Source organism: Ornithorhynchus anatinus, chromosome 4 (genome assembly GCF_004115215.2).
Source record: "Ornithorhynchus anatinus isolate Pmale09 chromosome 4, mOrnAna1.pri.v4, whole genome shotgun sequence".
NCBI classification, from domain to species: Eukaryota; Metazoa; Chordata; class Mammalia; order Monotremata; family Ornithorhynchidae; genus Ornithorhynchus; species Ornithorhynchus anatinus.
In genome coordinates, this window is record NC_041731.1 from 42,767,597 (window position 1) to 42,787,085 (window position 19,489).

A 19,489-nucleotide genomic window follows, 5' to 3' on the forward strand; every position below is an offset into this window, starting at 1 on the left:
TCATTTCTGGCTTATTATTGAACAGGAAAGCTACCTGATGTTGTTGTTACCTGCATATTGTGTGCGATCTCTTCACGGTCAGAGAGAATCTGAGAGAGGTTCTTGGTGCCCAGGACATTTCGCAATGTGGTTTGTGCCAGAAGTCGGGTGGCGGAGTCAGCGTTGGTAATATTGGCCACAGCCAAGGTGGCATTCTGAACCCGGTAATAAACCACGCCATCCACACTGACCGTCACGGAATCCTTGGTGAGAATCTAGAGGATGAAAACACCTATTTAGTATCTACTACCTAAATAATAAAGAACAAAGCATAGGCCATATAAAAGATATTTCGGCAAAGAATGTTTGCTACAAACCTGTTGGATATTTCAGAATTTTCCCCTTAGATTTTTTAAAAAAGTTTCCTACCACTTGAAACGCTGAAATCCCCAGGGCCAATATCCAGGTTAAGCATAACAAAAATATTCCTAAAGAGCAGCTAGGAGCTGCTTACAAAGGAAGATCCCATTAATTAAACTTATTAACTTCACCAAGAGCTTCTGTTGTGACATCTCTTTAGATAGAAGTTTTCACCAAAAGTGAGTCTGCCATAGTCAGTACAAGCTATCAAGAGCATGTGTGGAGTATCTTCTGAAAATCTTTTAAAACAGGAGAGAGTCTCATCTGCTGGCATGACTTTGAATAGTCCTGCCTGACAGCAGGATGGATGAGATATATTGTATCATACTGTATCATGTTGCTATATTAGCACCACTGTATTGTATCATATTGTATCATGTTGCTATATTACCGATTTCGTTTATTACTGTTTATTGTTGTCAGTGCTGCCACCCACCTCTCTGGCCTCGCCATGTCCCTCCTCCCCCCCGCCCCCCTCCCGCCCCTTCCTATCCTCCCCTTCCCCTTCCCCTTTCTCGCTCAGCTCTTTCCCGCTCTCTCCTCTGTCTCCTCCCCCCATCCTCTCTCCCGCCCTAGAACCCCACTTTACCAGCGCTACCCCTCTTCCCCCTCCCCCTACTCTTCCCCCCACCAAACCCCCTCTTCACCCCCTCCCCCCTTCTCTCTTCCCCACCCATGCCCCATCCCAGTCCTCTTGTCCCACCGCCACCCCTCATCCCCCTCTCCTCGTCCAGGGCCCCGCCACCTCCTTCCCATCCAAACCCTCCCCTCCCCCCGCCCTTCCCCCCCTCCTCCCCTTGCACCCACAGCTACTTTCAAGTGTGGCCTCTGGAACCCCCGCTCTGTTACAGGCAAGCTACCTTTCATCCATGACCTTTTCCTCTCCCGCTCTCTCCTCCTCCTCGCCCTTTCGGAAACGTGGCTCTCTCCCGAAGACACGGTCTCCGCCGCCGCTCTCTCCAGCGGAGGCCTCTCCTTCTCCCACTCCCCCAGACTCACCGGTAAGGGAGGAGGCGTCGGCTTCCTCCTCTCGCCCCGATGCCGCTTCCGCACTATCCCTCCTCCCCCCTCCCTCTCCTTCCCCTCCTTCGAAGCCCATATCATTCGCCTCTACCACCCACTCCAGTTACTTGTCGCCGTCATCTACCGCCCTCCCGGTCCCACCCCCGACTTCTTCAACCACCTTGACCCCTTTCTCACCTTCCTCCTCTCCTTCTCTCTGCCCACTCTGATCCTTGGAGACTTCAACATCCATACGGATGTACCCGACGACTCCTCTGCCGCCCGCCTGCTATCCCTCCTCGACTCTGCCGACCTCCTCCTCCACCATACCGCGCCCACTCACCGACTCGGTCACACCCTCGATCTCGTCATCTCCTACCGCTGCACTATCTCCTCACTCACCAACTCTGAAATCCCTCTCTCGGACCATAACCTTCTCACCTGCCTCATCTCTCACACTCCCTCCCCCTGCAAATCTTCGCTACTGCCCCACAGAGACCTCCACTCTCTCGATCCCATCCGTCTTTCCAATAGCATCTCGCCTCACCTTGCTGCCCTGTCCTCTCTTCCCACTCTCGACGATCAGGTCTCCGCTCTCAACTCCACCCTCTCTACTCATCTCGACTCTCTCGCCCCCCTTTCCCTCCGCCGCTCTCGCGCCACTAACCCACAGCCCTGGATCACCTCCTCCGTCCGCCTCCTACGCTCCTATGCTCGAGCTGCTGAGCGCTGCTGGCGAAAGTCCAAGCACCAAGCCGACCTCACACACTTCAAATTTATCCTTTCCTGCCTTAACTCTGCCCTCTCCTCCGCCAGGCAAAGCTTCTTCTCCTCCCTCATCGACACCCATGCCCGTCACCCCCGCCGATTGTTCCGGACCTTTAACTCTCTCCTTAGGCCCCCTGTTCCTCCCCCTCCCCCATCTCTCACCCCTAATGATCTGGCCACCTATTTCCTCACGAAAATCAACACGATCAGGTCTGAGCTCCCCAAAGTCACCCCTCCGCCTCTCCCCTCCCCCCCAACAACCCCCTCCCCTACTTTCCCATCCTTCCCTGCAGTATCCTCAGAGGAGATCTCCTCCCTCCTCGCAAGTGCCACCCCCTCCTCCTGCGCCTCGGACCCCATTCCCTCTCACCTTCTTAAAACCATCGCCCCTGCCCTCCTCCCTTCCTTAACTTCTATTTTTAACCACTCAATCTCCAAGGGCTCCTTCCCCTCTGCCTTCAAACACGCCCACGTCTCCCCCATCCTAAAAAAACCCGCTCTTGACCCCACTTCCCCCTCCAGTTATCGTCCTATCTCCCTACTACCCTTCCTTTCCAAAATCTTAGAACGAGTCGTCTACAATCGATGCCTAGAATTCCTTAACTCCCATTCTCTCCTAGACCCCCTCCAATCTGGCTTCCGTCCCCTCCACTCTACCGAGACTGCTCTCTCTAAGGTCACCCGTGACCTCCTTCTTGCCAAATCCAATGGCTCCTACTCCATTCTGATCCTCCTTGACCTCTCTGCTGCCTTTGACACTGTCGACCATCCCCTCCTCCTCCATACCTTATCTCACCTTGGCTTCACGGACTCTGTCCTCTCCTGGTTCTCCTCTTACCTCTCTGGCCGATCATTCTCGGTCTCCTACGCTGGAGCCTCCTCCCCCTCCCATCCTTTAATTGTTGGAGTTCCTCAAGGGTCAGTTCTTGGCCCTCTTCTGTTCTCCATTTACACTCACTCCCTCGGTGAACTCATCCGCTCTCACGGCTTTGACTACCATCTCTACGCAGATGACACGCAGATCTACATCTCCGCCCCTGTCCTCTCCCCCTCCCTTCAGGCTCGCATCTCCTCCTGCCTCCGGGACGTCTCCACCTGGATGTCGGCCCGCCACCTAAAACTCAACATGAGCAAGACTGAGCTCCTCATCTTCCCTCCCAAGCCCGGTCCGCTCCCAGACTTCTCCATCACCGTGGATGGCACGATCATCCTTCCCGTCCCGCAGGCCCGCAATCTCGGTGTCATCCTTGACTCGTCCCTCTCGTTCACCCCACACATCCTATCCGTTACCAAGACCTGACGGTTTCACCTCTACAATATCGCCAAGATCCGCCCTTTCCTCTCCACCCAAACGGCTACCTTACTATTACGGGCTCTCGTTATATCCCGGCTAGACTACTGTGTCAGCCTTCTCTCTGACCTCCCTTCCTCCTCTCTCGCCCCGCTCCGGTCTATTCTTCACTCCGCTGCCCGGCTCATCTTCCTGCAGAAACGATCTGGGCATGTCACTCCCCTTCTTAAACAACTCCAGTGGTTGCCTATCGACCTCCACTCCAAACAAAAACTCCTCACTCTAGGCTTCAAGGCTCTCCATCACCTTGCCCCTTCCTACCTCTCCTCCCTTCTCTCTTTCTACCGCCCACCCCGCACGCTCCGCTCCTCTGCCGCCCACCTCCTCGCCGTCCCTCGGTCTCGCCTATCCCGCCGTCGACCCCTGGGTCACGTCCTCCCGCGGTCCTGGAACGCCCTCCCTCCTCACCTCCGCCAAACTGATTCTCTTTCCCTCTTCAAAACCTTACTTAAAAATCACCTCCTCCAAGAGGCCTTCCCAGACTGAGCTCCTCTTCCCCCTCTACTCCCTCTGCCATCCCCCCTTTACCTCTCCGCAGCTAAAGCCTCATTTTCCCCTTTTCCCTCTGCTCCTCCACCTCTCCCTTCCCATCCCCACAGCACTGTACCCGTCCGCTCAACTGTATATATTTTCGTTACCCTATTTATTTTGTTAATGAATTGTACATCGCCTTGATTCTATTTAGTTGCCATTGTTTTTATGAGATGTTCTTCCCCTTGACGCTGTTTAGTGCCATTGTTCTTGTCTGTCCGTCTCCCCCGATTAGACTGTAAGCCCGTCAAACGGCAGGGACTGTCTCTATCTGTTGCCGACTTGTTCATCCCAAGCGCTTAGTACAGTGCTCTGCACATAGTAAGCGCTCAATAAATACTATTGAATGAATGAATGAATGAGAAAACCTTCCAAGATTCCTTCCAGAGCCAGAACTTTAATAGCCTCTAACTATTCAACAGACAAGCTCAACTACCGTAGGTGATGACCCACAATGCCCTAAGTCTGACATGTCATAAGAATTCCCTCCATGGTCCCATTCCCTAAGGCAATTGAGAAACCAGTTGTTGACCTCCTTCCCCATGGGATTTGTATGCTTTAACAAAAGGGACAGCAGGGCACAGAATTCTGGAGGAAGGAAAACACTGCTTAGCATTTCTTGGGGGTGAGCTAAACAAATTCTCCTAACTAAAGAAATGGTCAGAAGTTCCCACCATTGTCAACAACATCACTATCCTCCCTTGTCCCAGAACCTCAACAACTTGATGTCATCTTTGTACACTCCAAGCACTTAGTACAGTGCTCTGCACAGTAAGTGTTCAATAAATACTATTGAATGAATCTTTGACTCTACCCTGTCTTTCACCTCCCACTTCCAACTGACTCTTAATCCTGCTGGTTTTTCTTCCACAGTATTTCCTGAATCAGCCTTTTCCTCTCCACCCCTATGGCCATGACCCTGATCTAAGGCCTGGTCCTCCGGACTACTGCATCAATCTCCTTACGGGCCTCTCTGCCTCCAGCCTCTCCCAACTTCAATCTTTCCTATATTCTGCTGATTGGATCATTTTCTTAAAAGTGCTATGGAGCAAGCTTCACTCTTCTCTTCAAAGATCCTTAGTGGCTATCCAATTCTCTCATCAGTGGAAATTCCTGAATACTGGCTTCAAGGCTCTCCACTTTTTCCTCTGGCTTCTCCATGAGAAGCAACACTGACTAGTGGAAAGAGCACAGGCCTGTGAGTCAGAAGGATCTGGGTTTTAATTCTGGCTCTGCCACTTATCTGCTGTAACCCTGGGCAAGTCACTTCACTTCTCTGTGCCTCAGTAACCTCATCTGTACAATGGGGATTAAGACTGTAAATCATGAGACACAGATTGTGTTCAACCTGATTATCTTGTATCTACTCCAGTGCTTAATACACATAGTAAGTGCTTAACAAATTCCATTAAAAAAAGTTACATCCTAACTCCCACTCTTTGCTCTTACCAAACTAACCACCTAACTACTCTTTGCACTCAACTTGCCAGTGTTTGCAGCTTCTCCATGCTAGAAAATCTCCCCTCTCCACCAATCTGACAAATACTCTTCCTTCCAATCAAGCAATGGTATTTATGAAGTGCTCACTGTGTGCAGAGCACCTACCTTCCCACCTTCAAAGCCCTCCTCTTAAAATGCTACTTCCTCTAGGGGACATTTTTTGATTCTCCCCCAGGCCCCACCTCCCTGGTTATGTCCTTCCGTCAGCTACTCTTAGCACTTCTGTGTATGTTGGTTTATTTTATCCATTTATTATTCATTTTTGCTTACTTTTAATTTTACCAGTTGCATCTACAATTTTTCTCTTGTTTCCATTAATCGTCTACAGTTCAGGTCTACCTGCCTCTTCCATTAGATTGCAAAACCCTTGAGTGATTGTTTTTCTAATTTTAATGTATGCTCCCAAATGCCCACTACAGTGCTCTGCACAGAGTGAATACCAAAGATGATAATGAATTAAGATCAACTTGGTAGGCAGTTATTTCTTCATCTCTACCCATGCGGAACTGCTGGTCTTGTAAAATATACTGGAGCCTGAATCTGACCTTTTCTCTCCATCCAAACTGCTACCATGCTAATCCAAACACTTATTCTATCCCATCTTGATTATTATATCAGCCTCCTTGCTGACCACCCTGCTTCCTGTCTCTTCCCACTCCAGTCCATACTTCACTCTGCTGCCCAAATCATTTTTCTACAAAAACGTTCAAGCCATGTTTCCCCATTCCTCAAGAACCTCCAGTGGCTGCCAATTTACCTTTGCGTCAAACAGAAACTCCTCACCATTGGCTTGTCCCCTCCTAACTCATCTCGCTATTCTCTTACTAAAACCTTGCCCGCACACTTCACTCCTCTAATGTTAACCTTCTCACTGCACTTTGAGCTCATCTGTCTTGCCACTAACATCTCACATTGGAACACCCTCCCTTCTCATATGCAACCGACAATTACTCTGCTCCCCTTCAAAGCCTTATTGAAGACACTTCTCCTTCAAGAGGCCTTCCCTGACAAAAGCACCCTTTTCCTCTTCAACTCCCTTCTGTGTCACCCTGACTTGCTCCCTTTATTCTTCCCCACTCTGGTCCCACAGCACTTATGTACATATCTGTAATTTATTAATTTATATTGTCTGTCTTTCCCTCTAGACTGTAAACTTGCTGTGGGCAGGGAATGTGACTGTTATATTGTTATACTATATTTTCTCAAGCACTTAGTACAGTGCTCTGCACACAGTAAGTACTCAATAAATACGATTCACTGACTGACATGAATGTCCACTGTTGTATCTCCCAAGTGCTTAGTACATAGTACTAGCTCTGCACGTAGTACGCAGCTCAGTAAATTCAATCAATGGATTGATTGATTCAGAACCAGAAGTCTAGCAAGTGATCTACTGAAAAGGGTCATGGCAGAAAACCTTATTTTCAGAGGTTCAAATGTTGTTTAGGACCCCAAGAACTCCACTGTCCTGTAGCAGCAGGGGTGGAGCCAATGTGAGCCCCCAGAGTCCCTATAGGACAAGGAGCCCCATGCTCCCTAGAGCCCACGCCGCTAATCCAACACTGCCCGCTTCCTACCAGAACACTTATGGGATTTATAGGGAAGCAGCATGGCCTAGTGGATAGGGCATGGGCTAACCTGGGTTCTAATCCCACCATTTGCAGGTAGTTTCTACAAGTAGATCCTTGTAGACAAAGACTTGTCTGCTTTGTGACCTTGGGCAAGTAACTTCACTTCTCTGTGTCTCAGTTACCTCATCTGTGAAATAGGGATTAAGACTGTGAGCCCCATGTAGGACAAGGGCTGTGTCCAACCTCATTTGCTTGTATCTACCCCTTCGCGTAGTACAGTGCCTGGCATATAATAAATGCTTAACAAATACGACAGTTATTGTTATTATTATTATTATTATTATTAAAGAATCCCCACTGCCCTGCAGGAACCCTCAAATCTGATCTAATTCTAGGGATCATTATTTTGCACTGATGAATTTGAGATATGCTATTATTTTGCATTTCACTGTTATTGTTCCACATTTCTTTTTACCCCCATTTAGAGTATGAGCATGGGGTGGGACAGGGACCCAAGTTTAATCTGCTTAACTTGTAATTACCCCAGTGCTTAACCTGTAAGCCTTTAGTAAATATCATTACTATTATTACCATTCTTATCCACCTGAGAACATTTTCACTCTGAGACTGTTGTTTGTTTCATGGGTATGGTGAACCTCAAAGACAATTTGAGAACTAGCAAAGGAGGAAGAGGCAGGTGGCAATACAATTCCCAGACTTGCAGCCCAGCTACCAAACTTTCCTATGGCTAGTGACCTCCAAAGCATCAGTTAATCAGTTAGTCAATCAATGATATTTATTGAGCACGTTCTGTGTTTAGAACACTGTACTAAGTGCTTGGGAAAGTACAATACAATGCAGAGAGCATTTTCTTCACAAGTCAGAAAGAACTCTGACTTGGAAGAGGAGAGCTGGCTTTATGTAATTTTTTTAAATAGTATTTGTTAAGCACTTACTATGTGCCAGGCACTGTACTAAGCACTGGGGTAGTTAATCAGGTTGTATTCAATCCATGTCTCACATGGGGCTCACAGTCTTAATCTTAAACTCACTGTGGACAGGGAAAGTGTCTACCAACACTGTTGTATTCTCCCAAGAGCTAAGCATAATGGTCTGTTCACAATAAGAGCTCAATACATATCATTGACTGATTGATTGTTATATTAATCCCCATTTTACAGTTGAGGCAACTGAGGCTCAGAGAAGCTAAGTGATTTGCCTAAGGTCACACAGCAGATAAATGGGAGAGGAGGGATTAGAACCTAGGTCCTCTGACTCCCGGGCCCATGCTCTTTCCACTATTCATTCATTCATTCATTCATTCAATAGTATTTTTTTGAGCGCTTACTATGTGCAGAGCACTGTACTAAGCACTTGGAATGTACAAATCGGTAACAGATACAGTCCCTGCCTTTGGACGGGCTTACAGTCTAATCGGGGGAGACAGACAAGAATATGCCATGCTGCTTCTCAACATGATCTATATTGTCTGTCCATGGGTGAAAATAAATCATACCCTAGGTTATTTTGTGAAAATGAGTACCACTACTAAACAAATTCCTGCAGCAGAGACTTGTACCATACCCTTAGGATTCTTTTGCTCTCCTTCTCCACTGCAAGATTTATCTTGGGTCCACAGTATTTATCTATTGCACTTTAAAGATGGTCAAAAGGGAAAGGAAAATGTAATCGCCTGCCAAGACACATACTTCCCCTCTGCCTCTGGCAGCCTCTCCGGAACCCAAACAGCAGCTGGGACAAAGCTGCCCAACAGAACCCAGCCAAGAGGCTGCCAATATGAGACATGCGGGACTCAGGTTATTTGGCAGAGCAGTTCATTCCAAGGAGATTCAATCTCCTCTGCCAAGTGGGAGCAAGCCTAGAAACAGAGGGATTCAGCCAGCTTTCCCTTGAGGTTGGTAAATCAGGATGCATGGGCCTCCCCTCCCATGATTACGACATCTCGGCTCTCCACTAGAAAAGGGGGAAAAACCCAGGGAGATTTTTGGAAAAGGCTGCCTGATAGCTCCAGGGAAGATTGACCGGAATGTACCTGGTGGTGGGATCTGAGAAGGAATCTGATTTGTCAGACTCAAGCGCACATTAGAAAGGCTATTCCCTGCCCTAGGTCTGGTGGCAGAGTTCTTTAGTCCCATTATGCAAACAAGGTAACCAAGGTGTGGGATTACTGCTGATAAATTTACTCTTTGTGATAATTTAGAGTCCGGAAAACTAGGCGTGGATGCAGGTGGTAAAAAGTACCGGCCACACCTTTAAAATAACAAATGTGAGTTTGGGCTGCTTTGCCATTCTTTGCTTATTATGATATAGCCAGGGCCATCTGAGCCACTATTTGCTCTTCAGGCTCAGGGATTACCGGTTTGCATTGCTCAGGGACCAATTGTGTCTAAACATGACCCCAAATGAATCCAAACTGACTTAGAAAGAGTGAGAAGATCAAAGATAGAAAGAGTGTACGGAACAACATTTTCTTTTGGCAATCCAAAGAGGCAAGCTGGAGAGAGTAAAGGGCCACCTTACCTCCTGTGGAGGAATATCAAATGAAATTGTCCTCATGTCCACTTTGATAAAACTGTCAGTGCAAGGCAGGATGAAGAACAAACCTGTTCATAAAAGCAAAGAGTCAGAGGGTAACGGTGATTCCAAAATAATTTAGTTTCTCAATCAGTTCAGCAGCATTTCTCAACCTGTATTTGAGGGGCTGGGCTCGCCTTAGCATTTCACATTCCATTGTCAGAAGGCTTTCTCTTTAAGGAGTTGTCCCTCAATTAAGTGGGGAATTCTCAGGGGACTCTACTTAGAGAGTATATGTAGAAGGGTAAGACTCCCTAAATTGGCACTTCTTAAATCATCTGTGGACACTGCTGCTAGCTTGGCAAAACCAAAATCTTCCCAGAGAATGCTCTGCTTCTCTTAAATGGAAGATAAATTGGGGAAAGTTCATAGCAGTAGCTCAGTGTCTTTAGTGCAACGGTTACATTAATAATGTTGGTATTTGTTAAGCGCTTACTATGTGCAGAGCACTGTTCTAAGCGCTGGGGGAGACACGGGGAAATCAGGTTGTCCCACATGGGGCTCACAGTCTTAATCCCCATTTTACAGATGAGGTAACTGAGGCCCAGAGAAGTTAAGTGACTTGCCCACAGTCACACAGCTGACAAATGGCAGAGCTGGGATTCGAACTCATGACCTCTGACTCCAAAGCCCATGCTCTTTCCACTGAGCCACGCTGCTTCTCTGCTACATTGGGAGGAAGAGTGAGGAGGGAGGGAACAGGAGAGGATCATAGAGATAGTGTTAGTGTCAGGTTCAACTTATGTTAGGGCTGAAAGCCTCCTGCCCCAGATGAGCAGACAGGGCAGGGTTGAGAACAGACAAGACATCTTGGCTTTCCAATACTGACCTGGCCCTTTTGCTCCCCCCTGCAAGATGCGCCCCAGTCGAAAGATAATGGCCCTCTCATATTCTTTTATGATCTGCAATAGAAAATACTCATTACATAAAAAGAAGTTTGAACAGTAACACAACTAACTAGCAAAAATCTTACTCTAAAGAAGCACAGTGACCTACATCCTGTTTTCTAAATAGACATGATGTAAGTCGAAAGTAACTTGCTCAATAAGTTACAGGAAAAGCACAGGAAAGGATTTGTAGATTTTTTTCTTTTGTAACCTCTCAGGTACCTACTAACACAGTCTGCACTGAATGAGCATGCATAACAGGTTTTTCAAGGCACTAGGTTTGAAGATCTATTATTCGTATTCTGTTTAACGGAGAACTCTGCCTTGATACACTGGCTGAGAAAACTGGAAAGTTAACAGCTCTCCCTGCAAATGTTACCACCTCTTCAGGGAACAGAAGGCCTAGGCAAAACATACCAAAGAAATGGTACCTCCTTTACATCTTAACGAATTTTACTTTCAATCAATGAAAAATAATTGGGTGGGACTGTAGAAGCAGTGTGGTCTAGTGGATAGGGCACAGGCCGGGGAGTCAGAAGGACCTGGATTCTAATCCCAGCTCAGCAATTTGTCTGTGTGAACTTGGGCAAGTCACTTAACTTCTCTGTGCCTCGGTTACCTCATTTGTAAAATGTGGATTAAGACTTTGAAGCCCATATGGGACATGGACTTGTGTCTAACCTGATTAACCGATTAGACTGTAAGCCAGTCAGTGGGCAGGGACTGTCTCTATCTGTTGTCAATTTGTCCATTCCAAGTGCTTAGTACAGTGCTCTGCACATAGTAAGCACTCAATAAATACTATTGAATGAATGAATGAATGATTTTGTATCTATCCCAACATTTACAGCAGTGCCTAGCACATCATAATAACAACAATAATAAGTATTATTATTATGGCATCTGTTAAGTGCTCACTATGAGCTTCACTTAAGGGCTTAACAAGTACCATAATTAAAAAAACACCCCAAAACTGGAACCCTCTGCATCAAGCAGAAACTCCTTACCACGGGCCTTTAGGCAATCAGCTCTCCCTCTTATCCTCACTTCTCTCCCACTACAACCCTGCTCACAAACTTTATTCCTCTAACACCAATTTACTGTGCCTCAATCTCATCTCTTTCGTAGCTCTTTGCTCACCCCTTCCTTCCAGCCTGGAACTCCCTCTCCCTTTGTATCTGACAGATCACCACTCTCCATCTTCAAAGCCCTCCTAAAATCATATCTCTTCCACCAAGCTTCCCTGACTAAAATCTCACCTCCCCATCCTATGCTCCCTACCTTCTGCATCACTTCTGCACTAAAGGTTCATGTCCCCTTCGAATCAGGGAAGCAGCATACTCTAGTGGAAAGAGCACAGAACCTAGAGTAAGAGGACCTGGGTTGTAATCCTGGCTTTGTCATTTCTCTACTGTGTGACCCTGGGCAAGTCACTTAACTTCTCTGTGCCTCAGTTTCCTCAACTGTAAAGTGGGGATGAAATATCTGTTCTCTCTCCTATTTAGACTGTGAGCTCTGTGGGGGACAGAGACTGTGTCCGACCTGAATAACTCGTATCTACTCCAGTGCTTAGAACAATGCTTGACATATAGTAAACATTAATGAATACCATAAAAAATTTCCTACTCTGACTTCCAGAGCACCTTATATACATTCCCTTATACTCTGTTGTTTCCCCTACCTGTAATTTGTTTACATATGTCTCCCTATTGAAAATATAAACTTCTTGAGGGCAGAGATCTACTCAACTGTACTCTCCCAAGGGTTCTGTACATTGCTCTGCACAATCAGCTCTCAATAAATACAACTGACTGATTGATTGACTGATTTTTTTCCTTATGAAAGCAATCCAAACCCTTCTAAATTCACAGAATGATTCAGTTTGCACAAATGGAAAGCAAGGGATGGAATTTAGTGCAAATCTGACTTCAAGAAAAAAGTTGACATGTTTAACACTGCCTTGTTCAAAATGTGGTTTACTGTAGAACTAATCTTTTCCTTTTAAAACCTAAAAGATATTGTTTACCTTTATGCACATCCATACTGAGAAGGGGAAGGTAATAACGGTGAAGAAAAATGAAACCACCACTAAAATCCATCCGCATGGGCCCAAACCAGTACTGGGGCTTTCTGTAAGGAGAACAACAGAATATGTCATTCACATTATCAAAAAGGAAAACAAAAAACCCTCCAGAATGCTGACATTCCCTGTTAAATAATAAGAAATGTCTATAGTATAGTGATAAAACAAAGAACTAAAAGACATTGGGTTATGCGAGAAACTATTATTTCTTTGACTAAACTGGACTTTTCATAGTTGGAGTCCAAGACAGGAAAGTCAAGGGTTATTTTAATGTTGGAGAGTAGGGACACTTTTATCTACATTACTATCATTCCGTTTGCCTCAGTCATTGTCATTATTGAGCAAAGACAGAGGTTATAAAGCTTCTAAGCTACAAAGAAACAAGAGGAAATCCCATGTCAAATATTCTTACTGCAAAAGGCCCCTTGACCAACTCCCAAAAATATATTGTGGCCCATTTCTTCCCATGGCAAAGGGTTTTGAGTAGTGGTACTGGGCAAGCTTGTAGAGAATAAAGGCTGGAGGGAGAGGTTGCTGAGAACAAATGGCAAAGAGAGAACCTAATAAGAATCAAAACAAGCATTCAAGCGGATAAAAACAAGAGATTTTACTCCACATTTCCTCTCTTTCATGTCGCTGATTCAAGGATCAAAAGTTGAGGTATGCTTCAAGTACCCTAGAGAGCAGCTGGATTGTACACTCTTTGAGGACAGGGAACATGACTTTCCTTTAATGTTCCCCCTAAGTGCTTTTTACAATGCCCAATCGGTTATTGACACCATTAACTGTTACGGTGTTAGTCAAGGACCCAGAAACAGACCACTGATAAAATCACTGTGTTCAATCAGTGGTATTTTTTGAGCACTTAATTGTGTGCAAAGCACTGTACTAAGCACTTGAGAGAGTGCTGTGCAATAGAATTAATAGACATGATCCCTGACCGAAAGGTCTTTACGGTCTAATGTTGGAATTTTCTGTTCCCAGATACTAGATAAATGTAGCCATTTTCTGCGATGTCTTTTACTGGAACAGAGATAATTCTACGTATCCCTGAACAACTCATCTCAAGACAAGCAGGGGAAGAGAGCCTGATTTTTAACTGAGAGGACATATTCAGAGAAGTCTTCCAGTATGATATTTTAAAGGAGCCTAATATTAGATTATGACGATGACATAAAATAAGACCTGGCTTTAATGACGGCTTAGTGTCCATGGCAGCATCTCAAGACAGTTGTACCCAAACTGGGAATGCAGAAAGTGAAATCTGATATTCTCCAACAGGAAATCCTCTTATTTCCAACAGAGGTTCTTCCTGACGAGACACAACCATGAAGCTGGGTCTGAATTTCCTGGACGAGATAGACTCTAAAATCCACGATGATTGGTATTTCTTCTTAAGAAATTTAAGTGCTTTCAGGGGGAACAAATTCTTCACCTACATCTTATGTACAACTCACTAAATGGAAAGGAAATTAGATTATTTCCACCCCTCTCTGCAAAGCCCTTACAAATCATCAATCCAACCAATCCTAAATACAGATATGATTTGAGAAGCAACAGGACCTAGTGGATAGAGCACAGGCCTAAGAGTCAGAGGCCTTGGGTTCTAATCTCAGTCCTGCCATTTGTCTTCTGTGTGTCCTTGGGCAAGTCATTTAACTTCTCTGTGCCTCAGCTACTTCATCTGTAAAATAGGGATTAAGACTATGAGCCCCAAGTGGCACAGGGACTGTGTTCAACCTGATCAGCTTGTACCTATCCTAGCACTTAGTACAGTGCCTAGTACATAGTAAGTGCTTAACAATACCATTAAAAAAAAATGTACCTCAGCCCCTATACTGCTGAATTAAAGCGCTAAAATGCAGACTTTTCATGATTCATTTTTCTTCCCCAAAGGTCCTGTTCTTCCTGCTTGCACCACTCTACCACTTTTGAGGTCACACCTTCTCTTTGCACTTTTTTTTTTTTTATAGTTTTACCTATCTTATTACTTGAGCACTTCTTCCTATTTGTAAATAATTTTATGACTACCTCACCAACTAGACTGTAAGCTTCTTGAGGATAGGGAGTGTTTTTTTTCCTGTTATACTCTCCCGAGCACTTAGTATGGTGCTCTGCACATAGTGGGTGCTCAAAACTGCTTACTGCAGACTCTCAAAGAGGTATCACAAAGAGGATACAGTTACTTAACAGCTGAATTCTGGTTACCCTGAAAGCCAGGGCAGTTCAAGATCTATTTTAGATTCAGCGTTTGTTGTGAATACTCAAATGGTTCAGCAGCAGGAAGCTACAACTAACTGGTTATTCTGGGAAAGTTATGGATGAAGTTGCACATATTTCACAAATCAAATATCTAGAGAGTAATGACCAGAAAAATCACCAGTTTTGGTAGAGCTATGTGTGGTCCACCCCCACACAAAACGTCACCCTCACCATCCTTCTAGGAGGGGTTGAGGTACGGCAGATGTGTGGAGAAAAAATAGCATACACACAAAAGTTTCCGTGCAATTCAAATCAATCACTGTTATTTATTGAGCACTTATTTGGTGCAGAGGATTGCTCTAAGAACTTGGGAGTGTATAATTCATCAGAGTTGGTACATGTTCACTGCCCACAAGGATCTTACTGTCTAGAGATGGAGACAGACATTGCTGTGACTAAGTCCCAGTACCTGTACATTTCTCTATTCCCCAGGTGAGGGAGGACTCAATTAGTCCTGGCTAGAGGCTCTTCCTCCCAGGATTTGGGCTCATGTTCCTACAGCTGCTATGCTTTTCAGAGACAAAGTTGAAACATCTTTTAATTTGGAGCCCTGCCTGGGCCAAAACCCTGAAATTCAGCCCTCAGTAACCAAGATCATGAGGGTACTGGGTTGGGTCCAATCTGGGGTTTGGGAAGCCCTGCCTGCATGATGCAAGATAGGAGTAAGTGCCTTGAGGGCAGGGATGTACCACTCTTCCAAGCACTTAGGACACTGCTTTGCACAGAGTAACTGCTCAATAAACACTACTGATTGATTGGTTGATGGTGTCTCCTCTCTCTAGACTGCAAGTTCACTATAGGCAGGGAACATATCTACAAACTCTGTATTGTAATGTACTCTCCCAAGCACTTACTACGGTGCTCCAGTGAATACCACTGACAGTGATGTCTGGAATATACACCCTGGGAGTACATCTGGGCTCTGTTGCAATTTTAAACTACCAGGCATACCTAGATTTAGAGTGCAAACTACTTAAAGGCAGGAGCCATGCCTTTTACCCTAATGGAGAAGCAGTATGGCCTAGTGGAAAGGGCACAGGCCTGGGGGGCAGGGGACCAGGGTTCTAGTCCTGGCTCTGTCACTTACTTGTTGTGTGACCTTGGTGAGTCACTTCACTTCTCTGTGCCTCAGTTTCCTCATCATTAAAATTGGGGATTCTCCCTCCCATTTAGACTGTGACTCCTAAGTGGGACAGGAATGTGTGTCCGACCTGATTATCCTGTACCTACTTTGAGGGCTGAATACTGGGCTCGGCACATAATAAGCACTTAACATATACCATGATGATGATGATGATAATAATTGTAATGATTATCTATTGTATTTTCTCAAGCACTTCATACAGTAGATTCTCAAAAAAATAAAAATCATGGATTCCATCCCTGAGAGGTTTTGTTATAGAATAACTGCACACTAGCATCCTAGTCACTGTTTGCCAGGAGTCACAGTTCTCCTTGTCTGGGCCTGCAGGGGGACCAAAGAGGACCAACATTAGAAGGGAGGGACTCTGGGCCTCTTAATCTGGCCCGGTCTAAGCTCAGTCATCCTTCTGCATCTGGACCGGGGCCTGAGAAGGGGCTTAACCTATCATCAAATGTCAAGTAAGAGTGGAAAGCCAAATTTCCTCTACTGAAATTACATTACGGTCATTTCCTTGAACCGTTCACTCCCAATTCAAAACTTCCAATTTCAAAAGCAGGCTTGGAGAAGGAGTTAGGTAACTTTTCAGGGAACTAGTTAAGCAACTGCAATAACTGTCTTCTTGGGAAACCTAACTGTTGGGTGATATGGGAGAAGCACATTCCTAAAGATTTAGTTCACAATAACCCTGGGTGGAAAATACCATACTTTGGCATTCTCTTTTAGCAGTTGAGATTCCCAGGAACTCCAAAAGAGATAGAGAGTATCTGAAGAAAACAACTATGGGGTCCACCCTGGCAATAAACTCCACCTGGCTGGGTGCTGAGGGTTAACTGGGTTTTCCCCCAAAACCGAATTTTTTAACCTCCCCAAAAAGAATACAGTGAATACATTAAATTAAATAAAGAACACATTATACCCCAAAATTCCTCTTTTCTGTATTTTATCTTTAGTGGCTCTATGACACTAACCTTGCAATTCCTCTTTGGAGAAAGAAGAGAATCCAAATTTATCAGGGATTATGGCCTTGGAGTGCAATGATATTGGGGGAATGGGAAAAGGGGTGCTGGTCCCATGGACAGGAGGCCCATTAGAGCAATACTTCATGATAACCATTCCACTGTTATGGGGTCAGCCAAGCATGTGGCCACCTCTGTAAAGCAGGGGCAGTGATACTGGGGGGGGATATTAGCACCCACCAGCATCCCTGACCCACCTGATGCAGTTGACCTGGATCTGATCATTCTATCAGGGTTGGCAGTGGGTCGCACGTATCCCCCTCCTGAAAGCGAACCGGGCCCTGGGCACTAGAGTGAGTGTAAACTCCTTGAGGGCCAGGATCGTATCTACCAGTTCTTTGTACTGTACTCTACCAAGTGTTTAGTGTACAGCACTGTGCACACAGTAAGTGCTCATTAAATAGCACTGCTTGATTGATTGACAAATGAACCTGAGACACTAGTTAGCATAGCCCTTGGGGGCAGAGGGATGGTAAAAAAATAAACATAAAGATGGCAAAATGTGTTTGGAGGTCAGGATGGGACCAGAACTATTGAATGAAGAGCTGAAGCCTTGTCCCTCCCTGATCCACCTCCTGAGAACCTAAAAATGCAGTGTGTCTCACTGTAACCCTAATCATCATCATCAACAACTTTTATTGAGTGACAACTAAGTGCAGAACACTGTCCTGTGTGCCCGGGGGACATACAACACAGCTGTCTCCGCTAGAAACTAAATGATCTTAATTAGCTCCCTGTCACCATGTAAAGGATTATTTACAACTCTGGCACCAGGAGAAAAAGATCTATTTGTCAAATGAATTGGGGAAGGAAGAAAAGAGAAATGATCAAGAGTCAATGATTTCTAGTCAGGGACTTTTGAACTTGATACTACTAGTAACCAAACCAGGGGTGAAATGTTCACTTTTTTTATGGGAACCATTTGAATAATTGATGAGTCCAGGGTATTGTAAATCCCTGTCATTACCACTATCATTAATTAATACGAATTGACTAACCACTGGGTTATAACTCTCACAGATGAAAGAATAGGTCTTTAATGATATTATGTCCAGTTTCCTCATTGGGAAAGTATGGAATCGTGTGGTTTCACGGTTCTTCTGAGCATAATACAGTTGCTGGGTTTTCAAAGGGCAAAAAAAACCTTTCAGTCAATGGATGCCTATTGAGTGTAAAATCCTGCAGTAAGCCAAAGCTTAGTGGTAGAGCACGGGCCTGGGAGTCAGAAGGAACTGTGTTCTAATTCCGGCTCTGCCACTTGTCTGCTTTGTGACTTTGGGCAAGTCACTATACTTCTCTGTGCCTCAGTTACCTTATCTGTATAATGGGGATTAAGACTGTGAGCCCCATGTGGGACTGGGACTGCGTTCAACCCGATTTGCTTGTATCTACCCCAGTGCTTAGTACAGTGCCTGGCACATAGTAAGTGCTTAACAAATCACAGTTATTATAAGTCCTTGAATAGCGTTTCAGAAACAGAACATATAATCCCTGTTCACAAGGCAGTTACAATCTAATAAGGGAGGCAGACAAAATGATTTACAACTAAGAGGAGCAGGAAGACAAACAGGGATATAATGGGTATTACAGCTGTCAGGTTGAATAGCTAAATGAATAATCGAATACACATGTAAAGGTACATATGTACATTGTTTTAAAGAGTAAGAATAAAAGACATACATTAATGGAACTAAGGTTTGGGGATTTAATTAGGGAAAGCTTCCTAGAGGAGGGATTTTTTTCTGTAACTGATGAGCGAGGGCTAGAAGGGTTGCTGAGCTGAAGAGAGAGTTTAAGTATAGCAGGTCAGGGTGAATTTGAAGTGGCAGAAGTTGGACTGGCCCCTGGATTTCCCCCCGCTGTATTAGGGCATAAATATATGAAGGGAGCTGTGGGGCTGATGGAGAGCTGAGGGTTGGTGGTACAGAAGCAGTGGAGGGACAAGGGAGCAACAGAGTTGAGTTTGGTGGGGAAAGCAAAGCTGAAAAGGTTCACTTTACTATTAAACAGCATCAAATCCTTGCGCCAACCAACTGCGCTGATAGAGTTGAGAGGGAAATGGTTCTGGCAGCATATAGAGAAGTCTTCGCTCCTATGATAATGATAATAATAATGTTGGTATTTGTTAAGCACTTACTATGTGCAGAGCACTGTTCTAAGCGCTGGGGTAGATACAGGGTTATCAGGTTGTCCCACATGAGGCTCACAGTCAATCCCCATTTTACAGATGAGGGAACTGAGGCCCAGAGAAGTTAAGTGACTTGCCCACAGTCACACAGCTGCCAAGTGACAGAGCCTGGATTCGAGCCCATGACCTCTGACTCCCAAGCCCGGGCTCTTTCCACTGAGCCACGCTGCTTCTCCATGATGCCAGCATATC

At 45.3% G+C, this 19,489-nt stretch overlaps 1 protein-coding gene across 1 annotated transcript in view; it reads right to left on the bottom strand.

Moving 5' to 3' along the window:
* Window positions 1-19,489, bottom strand: part of STOM (stomatin) — a 37,152-nt gene that overhangs the window by 6,126 nt on the left and 11,537 nt on the right. Inside the window, exons 2-5 of the mRNA XM_029063446.2 lie at window positions 12,631-12,734; window positions 10,547-10,619; window positions 9,664-9,746; window positions 51-254 (exon numbers count right to left, since the gene is read on the bottom strand). Coding sequence (XP_028919279.1) covers window positions 51-254; window positions 9,664-9,746; window positions 10,547-10,619; window positions 12,631-12,734 — 464 coding nt within the window. The remainder of the gene's footprint in view (window positions 1-50; window positions 255-9,663; window positions 9,747-10,546; window positions 10,620-12,630; window positions 12,735-19,489) is intronic.